We start from the raw sequence: 14,663 nt of genomic DNA on the forward strand, positions 1-14,663 counted from the left end.
ACACATGATTCACGAGCCGGTCGGTCGGTCATTTGCTCTCCGAGCACTTTTATTTCGCCTGCATCCGATCGCATTAGATCGAAATAGCCAGCAAATGCGTGATCTCATGAGGCGCTCTTTACATGACTCCAGGGTAGAACACGGATTTGGGTACTCCAAGTGATTCAAGGCAGTTAGGTAGAAATATGCAAATATCTGGTGACCTTAGGCTCTATTTCAGTCTAATTCGGCAAGACTCGGGTATCTGCCAGATATCCGTTCTGTCCACTGATTAGAATGATACTGTTTATTGGATTGTTTGGAAATTCGACCACAATGACTTGACGGATTTGGTGGGCTTCCCCTTTCGAAGAACAAGAATGGTTTCTGCGAATGAGAGGTAGAAGTACAACTATGCTTTGCAGAACTTCATATCATAGTGTTAAAAAAAGAAGAGGGCTTTTTTAATGAGCTCTCTTTATGGCGATTTTGCATTATTTATTTCGTTTTAGTTTGTGAGACATATTGGATAGGTCGCATCAGTTGACGCAAGAATTTTTAAAGTAGCAAACTTAAATGAGTATTAAATTAAATTATTACGAACAATAATCTGCCCATAAATGTGAAACAAAATAATTTATCTTTTTGCGGGTGTTAACCACGAAACATATTTCTAAAATTTCTGAGATAAAATATTCTATGTTTTCTAAACAACTCCGAATAATCAGTTTATATTTTTACAGTTATATGTTATTAGGATTTTCTATTTTGTTCTATTTAAGCTTTCAAAATTTGTTACGAGACTTATTAATTGTTGTTTTTAAATTTCAATTCAAAATACCATCCACAAAATTCCCGAGTCCACCGTTTCACTGTGGAACATGTGGATGTCGTTGGGATTTCTATCAGAAACGGTCACACGTACATAAGAAGAAGAAGAAGAAGGAAGTACGTGGTGCTAGAAGTCAAACCGCAACAACTGCAATATAGCAGATAAACAATTTTGGCCACACGTCTTCCAGCGTTTGAACTCAACGTAACATGTACCTGGTGTGTCAAGTATTCAAAATTCGCGTGAAACACAAAGGAACATAAAGCACTGGCCATGTGCACGGAAGCAGAGCAACCGAGTCCACCTGCTCAGCAGCAAGAGCAGGGGAATCCGCCACTCTGTAAGGCACAAAATCCGAAGCCTGCCCGCCTCTACCGCCTTGTACTGCTCTTCGTCGCTGGCAGTCTGGCGGCCTGGACGTTTCATGCTCTGAGCTCAACGAATCTGGTCTGGAAACTGCGGCAACTACATCATCTGCCCACCGCCCACTACCTGCAGACGCGGGACGAGTTCGCACTGTACTCCGTGGAGGAGCTGAATGCATTCAAGGAGTTCTACGACAAGAGCGTCAGCGACAGTGTCGGCGCCAGCTACACGGAGGCGGAGCAGACGAACATTAAGGAGGCGCTGGGGGCACTGCGAATGGCCCAGGACTTGTACCTGGCGGGGAAGGATGACAAGGCGGCACGACTATTCGAACACGCCCTCGCTCTGGCGCCGCGACACCCGGAAGTCCTGCTGCGCTACGGCGAGTTCCTTGAGCACAACCAGCGCAACATCGTGCTGGCGGATCAGTACTACTTTCAGGCTCTGACCATCAGCCCGAGCAACTCCGAGGCACTAGCCAACCGTCAGCGCACGGCAGACGTGGTGCAGAGCCTGGACGAACGCCGCCTGGAATCGCTGGACTCCAAACGAGACGCCCTCTCCGCCATTCACGAGTCCAACGGAGCTCTGCGACGGGCAAAGAAAGAAGCCTACTTCCAGCACATTTACCACTCAGTAGGCATTGAGGGCAATACCATGACGCTGGCCCAGACGCGGTCTATCCTAGAGACCCGCATGGCCGTAGACGGCAAATCCATCGACGAGCACAACGAGATCTTGGGCATGGATCTGGCTATGAAGTACATAAACGCTAGCCTGGTGCAAAAGTAAGTTGGAAATTGGATATAGTTAGGCAGTTTGAAACAATCTATCTAAATTGTTCACAGAATTGATATCACTATTAAGGACATCCTCGAGCTGCATCGCAGAGTTCTGGGGCATGTGGACCCAATTGAAGGTGGCGAGTTTCGACGTAACCAGGTGTATGTTGGAGGTCACATACCGCCAGGTCCCGGCGATCTCGCGCTGTTGATGCAGCGTTTCGAACGGTGGCTAAACTCGGAGCACAGTAGTACACTACATCCTGTCAAGTGAGTATTAAATAGCTTTCCAAGAAAGAATAATCTTAAATGTTACTGCCTCCTTTCAGCTATGCAGCCCTTGCCCACTACAAGTTGGTCCACATTCACCCATTCGTCGATGGAAACGGACGCACCTCACGTCTGCTGATGAACACGCTGTTGATGCGAGCAGGCTACCCGCCAGTGATAATTCCAAAGCAGCAGCGTAGCAAGTACTACCACTTCCTCAAGTTAGCCAACGAGGGCGACATTCGCCCCTTTGTGCGGTTCATCGCTGACTGCACGGAGAAGACGCTAGACCTTTATCTGTGGGCCACCAGCGATCTGCCGCAACAGATCCCTATGCTCATCCAGACGGAAAGCGAGGCTGGTGAGCGTCTGGCTCAAATGCAGTCTCCCAACGTGGCACAAAGGTCATCGATATTAGAATTCTACGAATCCGGGTCTGGAGATATACCGTGACCCATCTAGATGCATTGATATTAGACAATTATTTAATTTATTATTTATATGTTTGTGCTATATTCTGTAAATTATTTTAAACTCCGATTTATCTACATGTGTAGATGGTTTTAGTGAAGAAAAATATCGATGTTATACTGTGATCATATTTAAGCTAAAAGACAACCAAAAATTGTACATAATGCACAATACAACTAACGTGTCCTAATAATTAGTACGATTTTTATAGAATTACATATCCTATAAAACACATAAGTTTTTATATACCCTTTAATATTAGACTATTATGCTAAAGGTTTGATTACTCGAAATTGGGTCTACTTTTTATCGCCGGAAAATGTTTATGGCAACGCTGCTGGACAACGCACTTTTATTTCAGGCGTATACACTTATTTTCGATTAGAAAATTCCGGCAATCAATATTATCAGCTTATCATATGCCAATTTAATTAGATTATTAAATGGTTTCACGTCATCGACGCGACGCCTTTAAGATCACGTCGTGGCACATGACTAAGCATTTAAGCAGCGATCAAAATTTTTCACCCTTTAGCCATTTAAATAATTCATTAGAACAGGATTAGGAGTCAGTTTAAGCACCGAGTATATTTCTTGGCAAAACAGTAATGGGTAGAGCTTGTAGGTAGAGCTGTGTACGTAACAAATATCATACTGTGATTTATCAGAATAACTTTGAAAAACTTAACATTAATAATGCACTGGTCCGAATGTGAATGCTTCTTTCTGTGAGCCTACAATTTGGCGCGCTTAAGGTAATCCTTGTAGGTAACATCACGCCACCAATGAGGACGCTCGTAGACACCTGGAGTGGAGACAATCGTGCGCTGCAGATGCTGGTAGACCTGCGAAGGGGATAGAATCTTTAGTAAGAGTTGCAGTTGCTTATAGGAGATCACTCACGTTTCCATCGCTCATGCCCAGAGGAGAGTTTAGAATAAAGTCTGTGGGAGCAATGGCATCCACCAGGGCAATGGCTTCGTTCTTCAGCAGGGGAAGCAGTGCCAGGATGCCCTGCTCGTACAGCTCGAGTTGGTTGGAGTTTTCGCGGAAGTAGCCACCGCGGTAGAAAGCAGCGGAGTACTTTGTGACCAGGTGGGCGCCATAGAAGGAGAGCACCTGCTGCAGCACCTTCTTCTCAGCAGAATCGGGCAGACCAATTACAAACTTATAGAACACGTAGTAGATGGTGCGCTAAAAAAATGTTAAACTTGTTTAATTTTCTATTTAGTTTGGGGGATTGAAGGGTTGTCATCATACCTCGCCGTAAATAACAGAGAGCTTCTGGGCGGCAAAGACCTGGATGTTGTTCCTCGTCTCAAACGCATCCTTTCCTTCGCGCTGCTGTTCCTCAACTCGTTTCACCGTCGTATCCAGTTGCCAGACGGTAAGCCAGTTGAGGGCATTAAGTAGATCTAAAGAAGTGCAATAAAAGCACGTTATTTCATTTTTATATTTGGATAACTAAGAAATACTCACTGAGCGGATCCAAAACTTCGGTAGGAGTTCGCTCCTGACCCTTGCTTTGCAGAATTGCGTCCATATCCTTGAGGAAGGACACAGTCTCCAATGGAGAAACTGCCACGAAGTCGGCATTGTTGCGTCGCAGACTGATCAACCAATTGGACGCTTGCTGGATGAGCGTGTTGTTCTCGCCCTCATAGGTGCAGTTGGCATCGTTGTCGTTGCGAAGTTCGCCCAAGCCGGAAGACTTAAGGTAGCCATGGCCCCCACAGGCCTCACGGCACTCCTGAGATTAAACCAATATAACTGATAAGTAATAGTGGTTATATATATATGAAGCATTCATACCTGGATCCCATCCCTGGCTGCCCAAGTGGCCACTGGCTTGAGTGCAGATGAGATCGCATGGATCTCCATGCCCGCCTGCGACGTGTCCTCGCCACTGAAACCCTTCATGGTCAAATCCACGTTCTCTTTGCCTATCCAGAGTGTGGCCACCCGCAAGGCGATTGCGGTGGCCAAGTGGGGGATTAGACGGTATTGCTGTGACTGATACTCGATCACGGGCCACTCCGCCGGGCTGTTGGTAGGACCGAACTGGCGTCTGCTGGCCGCATAGCGAGTGGCAATTGTCACAGCCTTGCTCAGAGCCACATAGGTGATAGCAGTGATATTGACGCGACCCACGGAGAGGGCACCCAAGGAGGCGCCAAGGCGCTTACGCTCGTCCTTAATTTTACTGGTGTAGTTGCCCTGCGCATCGATGTCACCGGTCTTGGACAGCAGATTTGCCTTAGGAATACGATACTGGTTGAACATCACAAATCTGCAATGACAAACAAATAGAAATTATTGCTGTTGATTAGTTTTATCAACTGATGGGAGAAAGTACTTGCCCGTTATCAATGCCATTGAGACCGATCTTTTCGCCCATATCGCCGACGGTTACGCCGGGGAATGGAAGCAAGGTACGCTCGTCCCGAATGGGAACAAGGAAGGCCTGCAGGCCCTGGTGCTTGTCATCCGGCACGTACAACTGGGCGTAGACGATTGCGTGCGTGCAGGTCTTGCCTAGATTACCGACCCAACACTTGGCCGCCTCGAAGTCTGGCGTGTGGATGATAAACTCCTCCCTTTTCACATCGTAGGTGGCACGGGTGCGCATGCCGAGCGCGTTGGTGCCGTGGGAAATCTCAGTGAGAGCGTAGGCGCCCAGAATGCGGTTGTCCGCGATCTTGGCCACGTACTTGCCCAGGCGGCCAGAACCGTTGGAGACCAGCGTGCTGGGGAACATGCCAGTTGACAGGCCAAATTTGACCGAAGTGCTGAAGTCGTAGCTGAAGATGGCCTGTCCGAAAGCAAGCAGAAGATGCGGGGTTCCCAGATACTGAAAGAAAGACAGGAGATTTAAGTAGCCACACACTTTTAGGAGAACGTAACGCATCCTACCTCGTTGACGCCGTAGAACTGTTGCTCCCACAGAAGATGCTGCCGCTTGTTAGCCATTTCGCGGGTGCGTTCAAGATCGGATCCCGGCTCCCGCTGGTAGTCGGGGTGCTGTTCCATCCATTGCCACACCTTATGCTAAAAACGGAGCGGCATGTAAACGAATTACTCAAGTGTGCAGATAAGAAACGGGCGGCGATTAGGCAGCTGGCGGCCTGCAGCTCCGATAGTCTGCACTTCGACCCCGCTGACCATGTACATATGTAACAAACTGGAAATGGTAACGAACCTTCAGCCGTATGTGATCCTCGCCCTCGAGCACCACGTTCATGCGCTTGTAGCAGAAGCTAGCCCGCTCACGGTACTCTTCCAAAGGTCCGCTACGGAAGTCGGGAAAGATCCGTTTGTCATCGTAGATGTTGGCTACAGCCTTCTCCTCCCGGCGGCCGCTGTAATAGTCGCCCAGTGCGGTTAGTAGTGAATTCAGACCGTTTTGGTCACCATCGCCATCGCCTTCTCCGCTCGCCATTGCCCAGAGAACTGGCTCTTGGTGGAATGTTGGATTGGTGGACGCTGTGGTCGCGAGTAGAGGCGATGTGGGGCAGGGGTACTTACTTTGTGCTCAATGCAACCATGTTGGAGTTCGATTCTAGCGACTGGTCTGGCTGCTTCGAATGCTAGGCGCGAAATGCTTGAAAGTCCAGGCACTCGTAACTATTATTGGTAAAATAGCCAACGTCCAATGGCCAGCGGCGATAAGAAGGAATCCCCGCTTATCCGCACTTCATGGCCAAGTCGCCTTTTAGTGGTTTGCATCCGCTGCGGATAAGATACGGGCCCTAGGAGAATGTGGGATTAGGGCGGCCCGTGAAGGTGGTGGGTGCTGCCTGCGGGTTTCGGAGTTTTCGCTGCCAAAAACATTGCTTTAATTTCCTATCAGCCAACAACAAGCGCGATAAACATAAACAATTTTAACCCAGTTTTTCACCATGCAAGAGAACTTGGATTGACGTGACTTAAGCCATGAGGAAGAACGGTGTTATATAAATATAAAATGTGCAATTTTTTAAGCTCTGCTAATATTCATTGAATTTAAGTTTAATTATCTTTAATATTACAATGAAATTCAATGTTTTCCCAAAATGTTTTAACAGGTGGCGTTGCCAGACTTCATGAATGTAGGCAGGGCTGAAATAATTGGTCTAAAAAATGGCGCGTAATTTGAATATATTTTTTATAAGAAACGAGTAATTTGCTCACCCAATTTTATCTATTTTGTTATATAAAAACATTACAATATATAAAAAAAAACATTACAATCCACGTTTAAAATATCAAAAGAGCATCCATATCTATACCATTTTCATGGATTCTAAATTTGATTTTAATTATTATTGTTGACTATTTTTTTTTTCAAAAGCCTTTAGGTTCTAAACATCCAATAAAATGCGAATATGTACATGTAATTGATCTAATAGCATTTATTTGATTACGTTCTTAATACAACTTACACACTTAGTTAACATGCACTCATTTTTCCTTCGATATTGGCTTGTCAGTTTATTCTTACAATACACGTCAGATTATTTTTAAAACTAAATTGTAAACATCCGCATGGTAATTAGTATTTAATGGAATAAACAATATCCAAAAAGGGACACTAAAGTTGATTTTTTTGATTTAAAAACACTTTGGAGATTGATTGATATAAGCATTTAAAAACGTACAAATGACGGGGTAATTAGTGTGCAATAAAAAACGTTCTGGAGTCGAATGTTTAAAATACAATTTTACGCTTATGATTATAATCTGACGTCTAACTATAACCTACGTGTGTATTTCGAGTTCAAACCCTACATTTCACTCTTTTGTATAAGTTCTGGCTAAAATCCTTGCAATAAGCCATTTCGGCAATTTTTTTATTAAACTAATTAGGTAACACGTAGTTATTGATTACAATTTCAATTTCTCTATTTTCGTTTCAGTGGCTGCGCAATCGCGATAAGTTCCTTAATTGTTGCTAAAAATGTTCTATTAGAAAAAGCTATAAAAATTACGTCGCTTTTACATATGTACGCATTAAAACTTCATTTACAGAGCTGCTTACGAAAAATTCAAATTGACGATTCAAATAAAACGTTGCGTGATATTTTGGTGTTGCTCATCTAAACCGCTGATATTTCTAATTTCCTTAAAATTATCAATAATATGAATGCTTGTATATATTGAATGAATATAATAAATTTAAAAGGAAATAAATGGCCTATTTGAGCTAAATACAATTTAAAATCAAACTAACATTCTGCTAAACAACTAAAGACAACTAAAACACAAGATATTACCACTTTTGTTCTTAAAAGAATACGTCCGGCGTTTCAAATAGATTCAGGCTCTTCTCCATCAGGGTGCCCGTGAGAATGTCCTCCCCCATCGCCGCTATGGGCTCCTCCAATGCCGGGGATCTCCATTCGGCGCCGTTCGTTCCGCCATCCCCGGCTTTCTCATATCATCGACTCTGCACCGAGCTGGCCGCCGACGAGTTCGACGAGAATGCCGACTGCAGGCTGGTCATCGAGCCCTTGTAGTTGGCCGAGCTGAGCACCTCGTAGAAGACGTTTAACTGGGCGCCCGATGGACTAAACCAGTGCATCAGATAGCTGTCGTTGTGGTGCATCACGTGCGACCCCTGGACGCTCTCCTTGTGCCGGCATATCAGCGTGGGCTCCTCCCGGAAGTAATTGACCCCCTCGACGAAGTCCTGCAGATCAAAGTACGAGACGGCGGAATCTGTGGGCAAAGGGCATTTTATTATATGTATGTTGTCAAGCAAACTATTAATTATAAGGTTCAAAGTACAAAAGGCTTTATAAAAGAGGGTTGAACTTTTTGCCATTTTACTACATTATCAATCCACATATGACAAGCAATTCCTATCAATAAACCGGAACCAGAATACGCGCCTTATCAATTTAATTGAGCCCTAGCAACAGATACCTTGAAAAGTGTATGTATTTGTATAATTTGTAAAAATTTGTATAAGGTATATATATAATATTTATATGAATATATATTAAAATATAACAGTCAACTATTCAATTTAAATTTGCTTTTAATTTGGCTGGCAAAAAGTATTCTTTTCTTTTTAAAAGGGTATATATGTTTCCACTTTCCGAATTTTGCGCTTTTTATCTTGGCTTTGTGTTTTTATATAAGTGTTAAGTAAACAAAAACACCTTCTAACATCGTGATATTCGCACCTTTGAAAGACAACAACACATGCGTAGTAACACAAACCAGTTCTCGGAACAAGAGAAAAACAAAAAGCAGCATGAAAACCTTTTGTAAGTGGATTATTAACTCACCATTCTTTTCCGGAAGCTCCTGGGTGACCCGGTAGAGCGTAAAGTGCAGATCGTTGCGCATCACATCAAAGTCCCAGGTGAGCACACTCTTGGGATCCTCGTTCCGGATGAGCAGCTCGTGCGCGAATCCGGCCTTAAGATCCACACTCTTGTACAGATTGCGATGGTCGTGCTGTTGGTTGGCCGATAGTCGGTTGCCTGGAACCAGAGCCTGTGCCGCGGCAGTGGTGGGCAGCTCGGCGGCCACTTCGTCGTCGTGATCCTCCAGCGAGTTCATCTTGTACAGCGTCTTGGGCACCAGTCCGCCCTCGTGAATCATGGTCTTTGTGGAAAGAGGACAATACGTTAGAGCAGTTTCTGGTGGGCGGGGTCCGTGGCTGTTGGCTTGGACTAAGCACATGTATGACAGCCGCCGGGTGAACAGAGAGATTAAGTGACGTGGACATGGACGCTGGGGCACAATGGAGGAAGTATTACAGCAGGAATGTCATGGCTAAGCTGCGCACATGGGCTTGACACAGTTTGCAACAGAACCGCACAGCGAACAAAGTGTGAGAAACAAAAACGAGGAAGTAAGACAAAGGCGGACGAGTACAGTACAATTTGTCGTTGTGGATGGTGACAAACGAAATCGAGAGCAGGAGCAAAAGAACAAGAGAGTAGGATGCTTACACAATCGCATTTGGTTAAATAACAATGGCTAAAGTATTTCTGACTGACTTGCTCCACATGCGAGACTAGCTGGTTCTCTGTCTGAGCAGCCCCAGCGAGCCGGAATCAAGGCCGGAACCAGAGGGATAGAGAGGTTACGCACAGATACAATAATAACAGAATATAGTAAGTACGTAGCTACAGATGCAGCAGTAATGGGCTCCCAACCGAAGACGCGCCACCGGAAGTCGTGGCTGCCGCCTTGCTTGCTTACCTTGCACGGTCCGCCCAGGAAGTCCGGCACAATCTCCTCGTCGAGATACTGGGCCAGGCCATCCTTCATGTGTGCACAGTCGGGGCCGTAGAACAGGAACTTGGATCGGGTGTGCTCATCTGCAGGATTTCAAAGCGTTGTTAACAGGGAATTTCTTATGGCGTCCAGTTCAGACTCACCGATAAAAGCGCTAACGATTGTCCATGCAATGGGAAACACTCTGGGCGCTCGCACCACTAGGACACGGCCCATGGTCTCTGGGTAATTGCGCTCCACAGTCTCGATGATGTTGAGCAGGGCTTTGATGCCGGGACGCCAGAGGTGGCGCATAGAAAGACCCTCCAGATCGACGAGCAGTGACCAGTTGAGGACTGGTTTCTCCAGGCGTTCGGCGGATTCATTGATCTTCTGAATGCCTTCCTCGCAGATGTGCAAAGCCTGTGGTCAAACCACATATCGTTTAAAAGGAAATATCCGCGATAAGTTACGCAGGCCTGCTTACCAATCGCAGTAGTCCATCCATTCCCAGCGACTTCAGCAGGCCCTTGACGTCCATGTGTCCCAGGCGCAGAATGTAAACGGGTCGACCGTCCTTGTCCAGATGATGCCAGCCGCCCGGAAAGTGTTCCACCACCACGGCCGGCTTGGAGTACTCCGCCAACAGAGCGTCGATTCGATGTTCCCGACGCCAGCGAAGCGAATCGCACAGCATGGCGTAGGCCTGGCTAACGTGCCAGTCCCTGGCTGCTAAGAAACGCAGGATGGTCTGATAACTGGGCACACGCTCCAAGTCATCGACACCATCCAGCATTTTTCGCAGCTCCAGCAGCTTGGACTCCTGCATGGGCGACAGCTGGCCCAGGCTGCGGGCGATGAAGTCGCCGTCCAGCAAGATGCTGTGCTGCTGATCCGAAGCCTGATCGAGGGTCGGTGATTTGGCTGCATCACTGGGCGATGTCCAACGCTCCACGTGCGTGACGCCTTCCTCGCGCAGCTGCCCGATAAAGAACTCAATGATTTCCTTGCCCTTCAGCGTCGTCTGCGTGTACTGCTTCATGCCCATCTTTTCCATCGAGTGCTCGAAACCGAAGAAGTTCTTGATGTCCAGCGTGGCCGACTGGTCAAAGCACGTCCATTCGGAGTTGTCTGGGTGGGCGTAGTAGCGACACCTCTCAAAGATCTCGATGCGCGACGAGAAGCTCTCGTTGACCGCCTCGATGCTCAGCGTGCGGTTCGCCATGTCCAGAAAGTTGTGCTGCAGGAAGTACACATGGTCCACGCCAATCAGCTTCTTGAAGATGTACGGCGCGTCCACCGCCAGCTTGCAGCGCCGGCTCGTGTTCCGCTTGGCACCGTCCTCCAGGGACTCGTCCTTAATGACCTCGCAGTCCAGCACGATGGGCATCTGCGGGCATGTGGGAAAGCGCCGCTCATACGCCTGCAGTAGCAACAAGGGTATCAAGTTAGAAATATGCCAAATGTATACATTTAAGGACTCTCTTTGATAGCTAAGTATTTAGTGATTTCAATCTGCTAGCAACAGTTTTGGTAAGTGTATGTATTTATTTTCTATATTCCGGTTCCCTGCCAAACGAAATTGAACGCTGGCCAATTTATAACTTGGCCCTGCAGCCTTCTATGTACATGCACCCCATCCCGCCCCATTTTCGCTCATCCTCCGCCAGAGATTGCAGCCAACGTCTCAGAAGCCTTTAACAATTTCGAAGGTCTATTTTTGGCCAATCGTGCCTGGGTTTTCGATGAAAAAGGTCAAATTATTACGGCGGTTGCGAAATATTGTTTCCTATATTTCATATAAATCTATCATATATATATTTCTATACTAAATAGCTTATTATGAGCTAAAAAAGAAGCATCACATATTTGCAATCTTAAAGAAAACTCAAAGCAAACTTTTTGATTAAAGTCAACAGCGCGTATGAGTGATGGATTTTAAACTCGATTCGCAGACGCACATTTATTTAATTATTTATTTGGGTATGGCGTAAATACGCAAAAACGAAATATTTAAGCAGGTGAGAGCAGTGCCTGAAAATATTGTTTACTTTTGTTTTCTTCCATATATAATAAATAAAAATTCCCGAATTGCTAAATATATTTAGCCAAAAAATTGCATTTACTTATGAACAAACATAGAATAGCTCCATTTATTTAGAAGCATGGTAAACACTGCTGATCAACACGACTATATTATATTATATCAATGATGAGTCAAAACTAGAAAATTATCGCTGTTTCAAAAATTTGCGCAGTTGAAAATCGAACAACCTAATCGCTGCAATATTTCTTGCTTATTGAACAAATCAATACAATTGAAATAATATATTCAAAAACGCCCACATGTTCTCTTGCATTTAATATTTCGCTGTTTTCATGCAATTGTTAGGTTTACAAATTTAAAATTCTTAGACAAATACATTTTCATTGCGTAAGATCTATTTTATTCTTGTTGCGTTGAACTTCATACCTTGTTTAGAAGCAATAAACAATGAAAATCCAAAATAGATTTTCCATATCGATAATTGTGCAATCTAAAAGAAAGGTGTGAATCTATTGAAGTACATATCATAATTCTATCTAGTGGTTGCGAGTCCTTGATGCTAGTGCAAAGGTCATAAATCGCTGTGTGGATATTCATGATGATATTCATGTGGATATTCACACGTTGAATAATTTAGTGTGCGGTGGGAGCCATCCAACACGTAGCGACTCCTCACCGACATGGACATGTCTTCCAATATCCATATTTTTCCCAGACCCAGCCAGCAAACTGTGTCGTTGGCACTGGGAGTCCTTAATTATTCAGATAGGCTGTCTTAATTGTCCAGGAGGTCGGTAATAGTCTAAAATGCTGAACTTTGCCTGCATCTTTGGGGACATGCGAGTGGACAGGTGTTCGTGCGACTCATAAATGTTGCTTAAATATCATTGTTATAGATTTTAAGTTCCCCCTGCCGGTGACGTACGTAGAATAAATGTTTGACCTTTGACATTTGAGACTTTTAAGTTTCTGTCACGACAAGCGCTTTCCTACTTCTGTCTACAAGGGAAAACATAATAAACACTTAAAGTATCGAATAACCATAATAGGCTTTTCATTTTAGGTGATTTGCGTTGGGACTACAAATTTAGTCATTAGTTTAAAAGTCCAAAATATGACGGTTTAGTTATTTTAAGTACAAAAAAGAGCACTTAAAGCGACTTCTGTTGCTTAAGTAAACTTTTTAGGTAAAAAATACTGGCACAACCAACAGTTTGTTTTCTTATCAGTCGGTGGAAAGGCAAAAAATAAAATGATTTGAAAAGGAAATAGAAGTAGGAGGGGGAAAAGCTTCAATAAAAAAGACAACCATTTTTATCTTATAAATTTATTACCCCAGTTTATCAACAATAATTGTTAATACATTCAAAAAGGCGCATTATGTAAATTAAAGAACAAATTTCTCCAAGTCAATGATATAAATGAGGCTAAAACGCAAAGCCGGACGCAAACAATCAGTAGATTAATAAAAATATTTGGAAAATTCACAAACAAGTCGATTCAACCGATCCGCCCCCCTCTCTCCCACAAACTATTTACACACGCACACACGTACATGCCGTGTGTATTATTCAATTGGATAAAGAATTTATCTCTATCTCGCTCTTTGGGCGCAACTGCGAAAGAGAGAGCGCGGTGAACGGCGGGAGGAATTGCTGTCCAAGGTTAATTTTATTTATCTGCAGTTTGGATTTGAATAAATGAAGCAACTGTACGAGCGGAAACAACGATACACAACGACCCTTTGCGAGTGAATTAGTGGCTATGCCATCGCATAATGCACAATTTAAACTTAAATTGATGGGTATGTGTAAACAGGGAGTGGGACACGCCCATAAGGCCGCCCACTCCACACGACGAAATGGAGAGGGGAAAATGCAATGTACACACCTTCATCACCAGCTCAAAAGGATATTTGTAGACGCGAACGGGGGACTGGAATTTTTGTACCATCTTGCTGCCTTTCAAACACGTCCGTTCCGTGTTTTTTATTTCGAATTTTCGTTGCACTGATTGTGGTGTTCGCACTGTTTAAAAAATCAATTTTCACTCTGCGCTTTTCCGTTGCAGTATAGTGGGCGCGCGGGGGTGGGGAAGGTAACCAAACTTGGGCACTGATTACCGAGCTGGGTTTGTTTTTTTGTTCGTGACAGTTCACGCCACTGCTATTTATTTCACTGAGTTGTGTCTGGTATCCGTTCGCTCCTAGCGTAGGAGTTCTAGAGAACCGCCTGGCCGTGGAAAACAGAGAAAGCCTTTCTCCCAGTTTGATTAACAGACGCCAATGGTGTGACCGCTTTTCGCTAGGAGGCATTCGCCCTGGAAAAATACCCGATGAATACCGAAGCTGGTTTACTGTATCCATGGATTACAATGCACTTGAAATATGCAGTTCACACACGGCCGCTTGAAAGTGCTGATGCAAAGCGTTCACACCGAGTGTGGTATATGCAAAAACTGCAAATGGACAAATTTAAATCAAGCAAACCGCATAAAAACGAAAATGAATTGCTGGGGAAAGCTAACTAACTGGCGTAAAAAACCATAATAATAATAATAATAATTTTTGAATACTTATGCATGCGACATCTCTCGGTAAGTCTGTACCTTTTTTAAAGCGACATCTGTAGTAATTTCTATGCATAATCAGTTGTGCTACTGCACTTGTATGGGACTTAAATGTATCTTTGTTAAATTTATTAGA

The 14,663-nt window shown here is 44.5% G+C and overlaps 3 protein-coding genes across 5 annotated transcripts; 1 reads left to right on the top strand and 2 right to left on the bottom strand.

Moving 5' to 3' along the window:
• The first annotated feature begins 899 nt into the window (after nt 1–899).
• LOC6613624 (protein adenylyltransferase Fic) lies at nt 900–2,948 on the top strand. The gene is made up of 3 exons (XM_002038058.2): nt 900–1,965; nt 2,026–2,229; nt 2,289–2,948. Exons 1-3 carry the CDS (start codon nt 1,085–1,087, stop codon nt 2,680–2,682), a joined length of 1,479 nt encoding a protein of 492 aa, XP_002038094.1. The 5' UTR covers nt 900–1,084; the 3' UTR covers nt 2,683–2,948.
• Nucleotides 2,949–3,262: 314 nt separating this feature from the next.
• On the bottom strand, nt 3,263–6,334 carry LOC6613625 (peroxisomal acyl-coenzyme A oxidase 3). 2 transcript variants are annotated; one of them, XM_002038059.2, is made up of 9 exons: nt 6,226–6,334; nt 5,900–6,059; nt 5,614–5,748; nt 5,061–5,551; nt 4,513–4,990; nt 4,180–4,450; nt 3,961–4,115; nt 3,604–3,894; nt 3,263–3,545 (listed from the first exon to the last, which is right to left on the bottom strand). In XM_002038059.2, exons 1-9 carry the CDS (start codon nt 6,243–6,245, stop codon nt 3,435–3,437), a joined length of 2,112 nt encoding a protein of 703 aa, XP_002038095.1. In that variant the 5' UTR covers nt 6,246–6,334; the 3' UTR covers nt 3,263–3,434. The 2 variants fall into 2 exon arrangements, with proteins under 2 accessions (XP_002038095.1, XP_032583634.1); XM_032727743.1 differs by lacking the exon at nt 6,226–6,334 and having other exon boundaries at nt 5,900–6,154.
• A 733-nt stretch (nt 6,335–7,067) lies between these two features.
• LOC6613626 (protein real-time) lies at nt 7,068–14,246 on the bottom strand. Of its 2 annotated transcripts, XM_032727758.1 has the most exons (7): nt 13,850–14,246; nt 10,400–11,335; nt 10,077–10,335; nt 9,898–10,016; nt 9,645–9,725; nt 8,973–9,294; nt 7,068–8,397 (listed from the first exon to the last, which is right to left on the bottom strand). In XM_032727758.1, the coding sequence occupies exons 1-7, from the start codon at nt 13,910–13,912 to the stop codon at nt 8,117–8,119; spliced, it is 2,061 nt and encodes a 686-aa protein (XP_032583649.1). In that variant the 5' UTR covers nt 13,913–14,246; the 3' UTR covers nt 7,068–8,116. The 2 variants fall into 2 exon arrangements, with proteins under 2 accessions (XP_032583649.1, XP_002038096.1); XM_002038060.2 differs by lacking the exon at nt 9,645–9,725 and having other exon boundaries at nt 13,850–14,245.
• Between the last annotated feature and the right edge of the window lie 417 nt (nt 14,247–14,663).

This window comes from Drosophila sechellia, chromosome 2L (assembly GCF_004382195.2).
Source record: "Drosophila sechellia strain sech25 chromosome 2L, ASM438219v1, whole genome shotgun sequence".
Lineage (NCBI taxonomy): Eukaryota > Metazoa > Arthropoda > Insecta > Diptera > Drosophilidae > Drosophila > Drosophila sechellia.

Bases quoted from the DNA above. Each gene is read 5' to 3' on its own strand.
- LOC6613624 (XM_002038058.2), top strand. From the start codon at position 1,085: ATGTGCACGGAAGCAGAGCAACCGAGTCCACCTGCTCAGCAGCAAGAG. The intron at 1,966-2,025 runs GTAAGTTGGAAA...AATTGTTCACAG, and splicing joins AACGCTAGCCTGGTGCAAAA to AATTGATATCACTATTAAGG. The intron at 2,230-2,288 runs GTGAGTATTAAA...GCCTCCTTTCAG, and splicing joins AGTACACTACATCCTGTCAA to CTATGCAGCCCTTGCCCACT.
- LOC6613625 (XM_032727743.1), bottom strand. From the start codon at position 6,139: ATGGCGAGCGGAGAAGGCGATGGCGATGGTGACCAAAACGGTCTGAAT. The intron at 4,116-4,179 runs GTGAGTATTTCT...GCACTTCTTTAG, and splicing joins CGAAGTTTTGGATCCGCTCA to ATCTACTTAATGCCCTCAAC. The intron at 3,895-3,960 runs GTATGATGACAA...ACATTTTTTTAG, and splicing joins TCTCTGTTATTTACGGCGAG to CGCACCATCTACTACGTGTT.
- LOC6613626 (XM_032727758.1), bottom strand. From the start codon at position 13,912: ATGGTACAAAAATTCCAGTCCCCCGTTCGCGTCTACAAATATCCTTTT. The intron at 10,017-10,076 runs GTGAGTCTGAAC...GAAATCCTGCAG, and splicing joins AATCGTTAGCGCTTTTATCG to ATGAGCACACCCGATCCAAG. The intron at 9,726-9,897 runs GTAAGCAAGCAA...GGGGCTGCTCAG, and splicing joins TCCTGGGCGGACCGTGCAAG to ACAGAGAACCAGCTAGTCTC.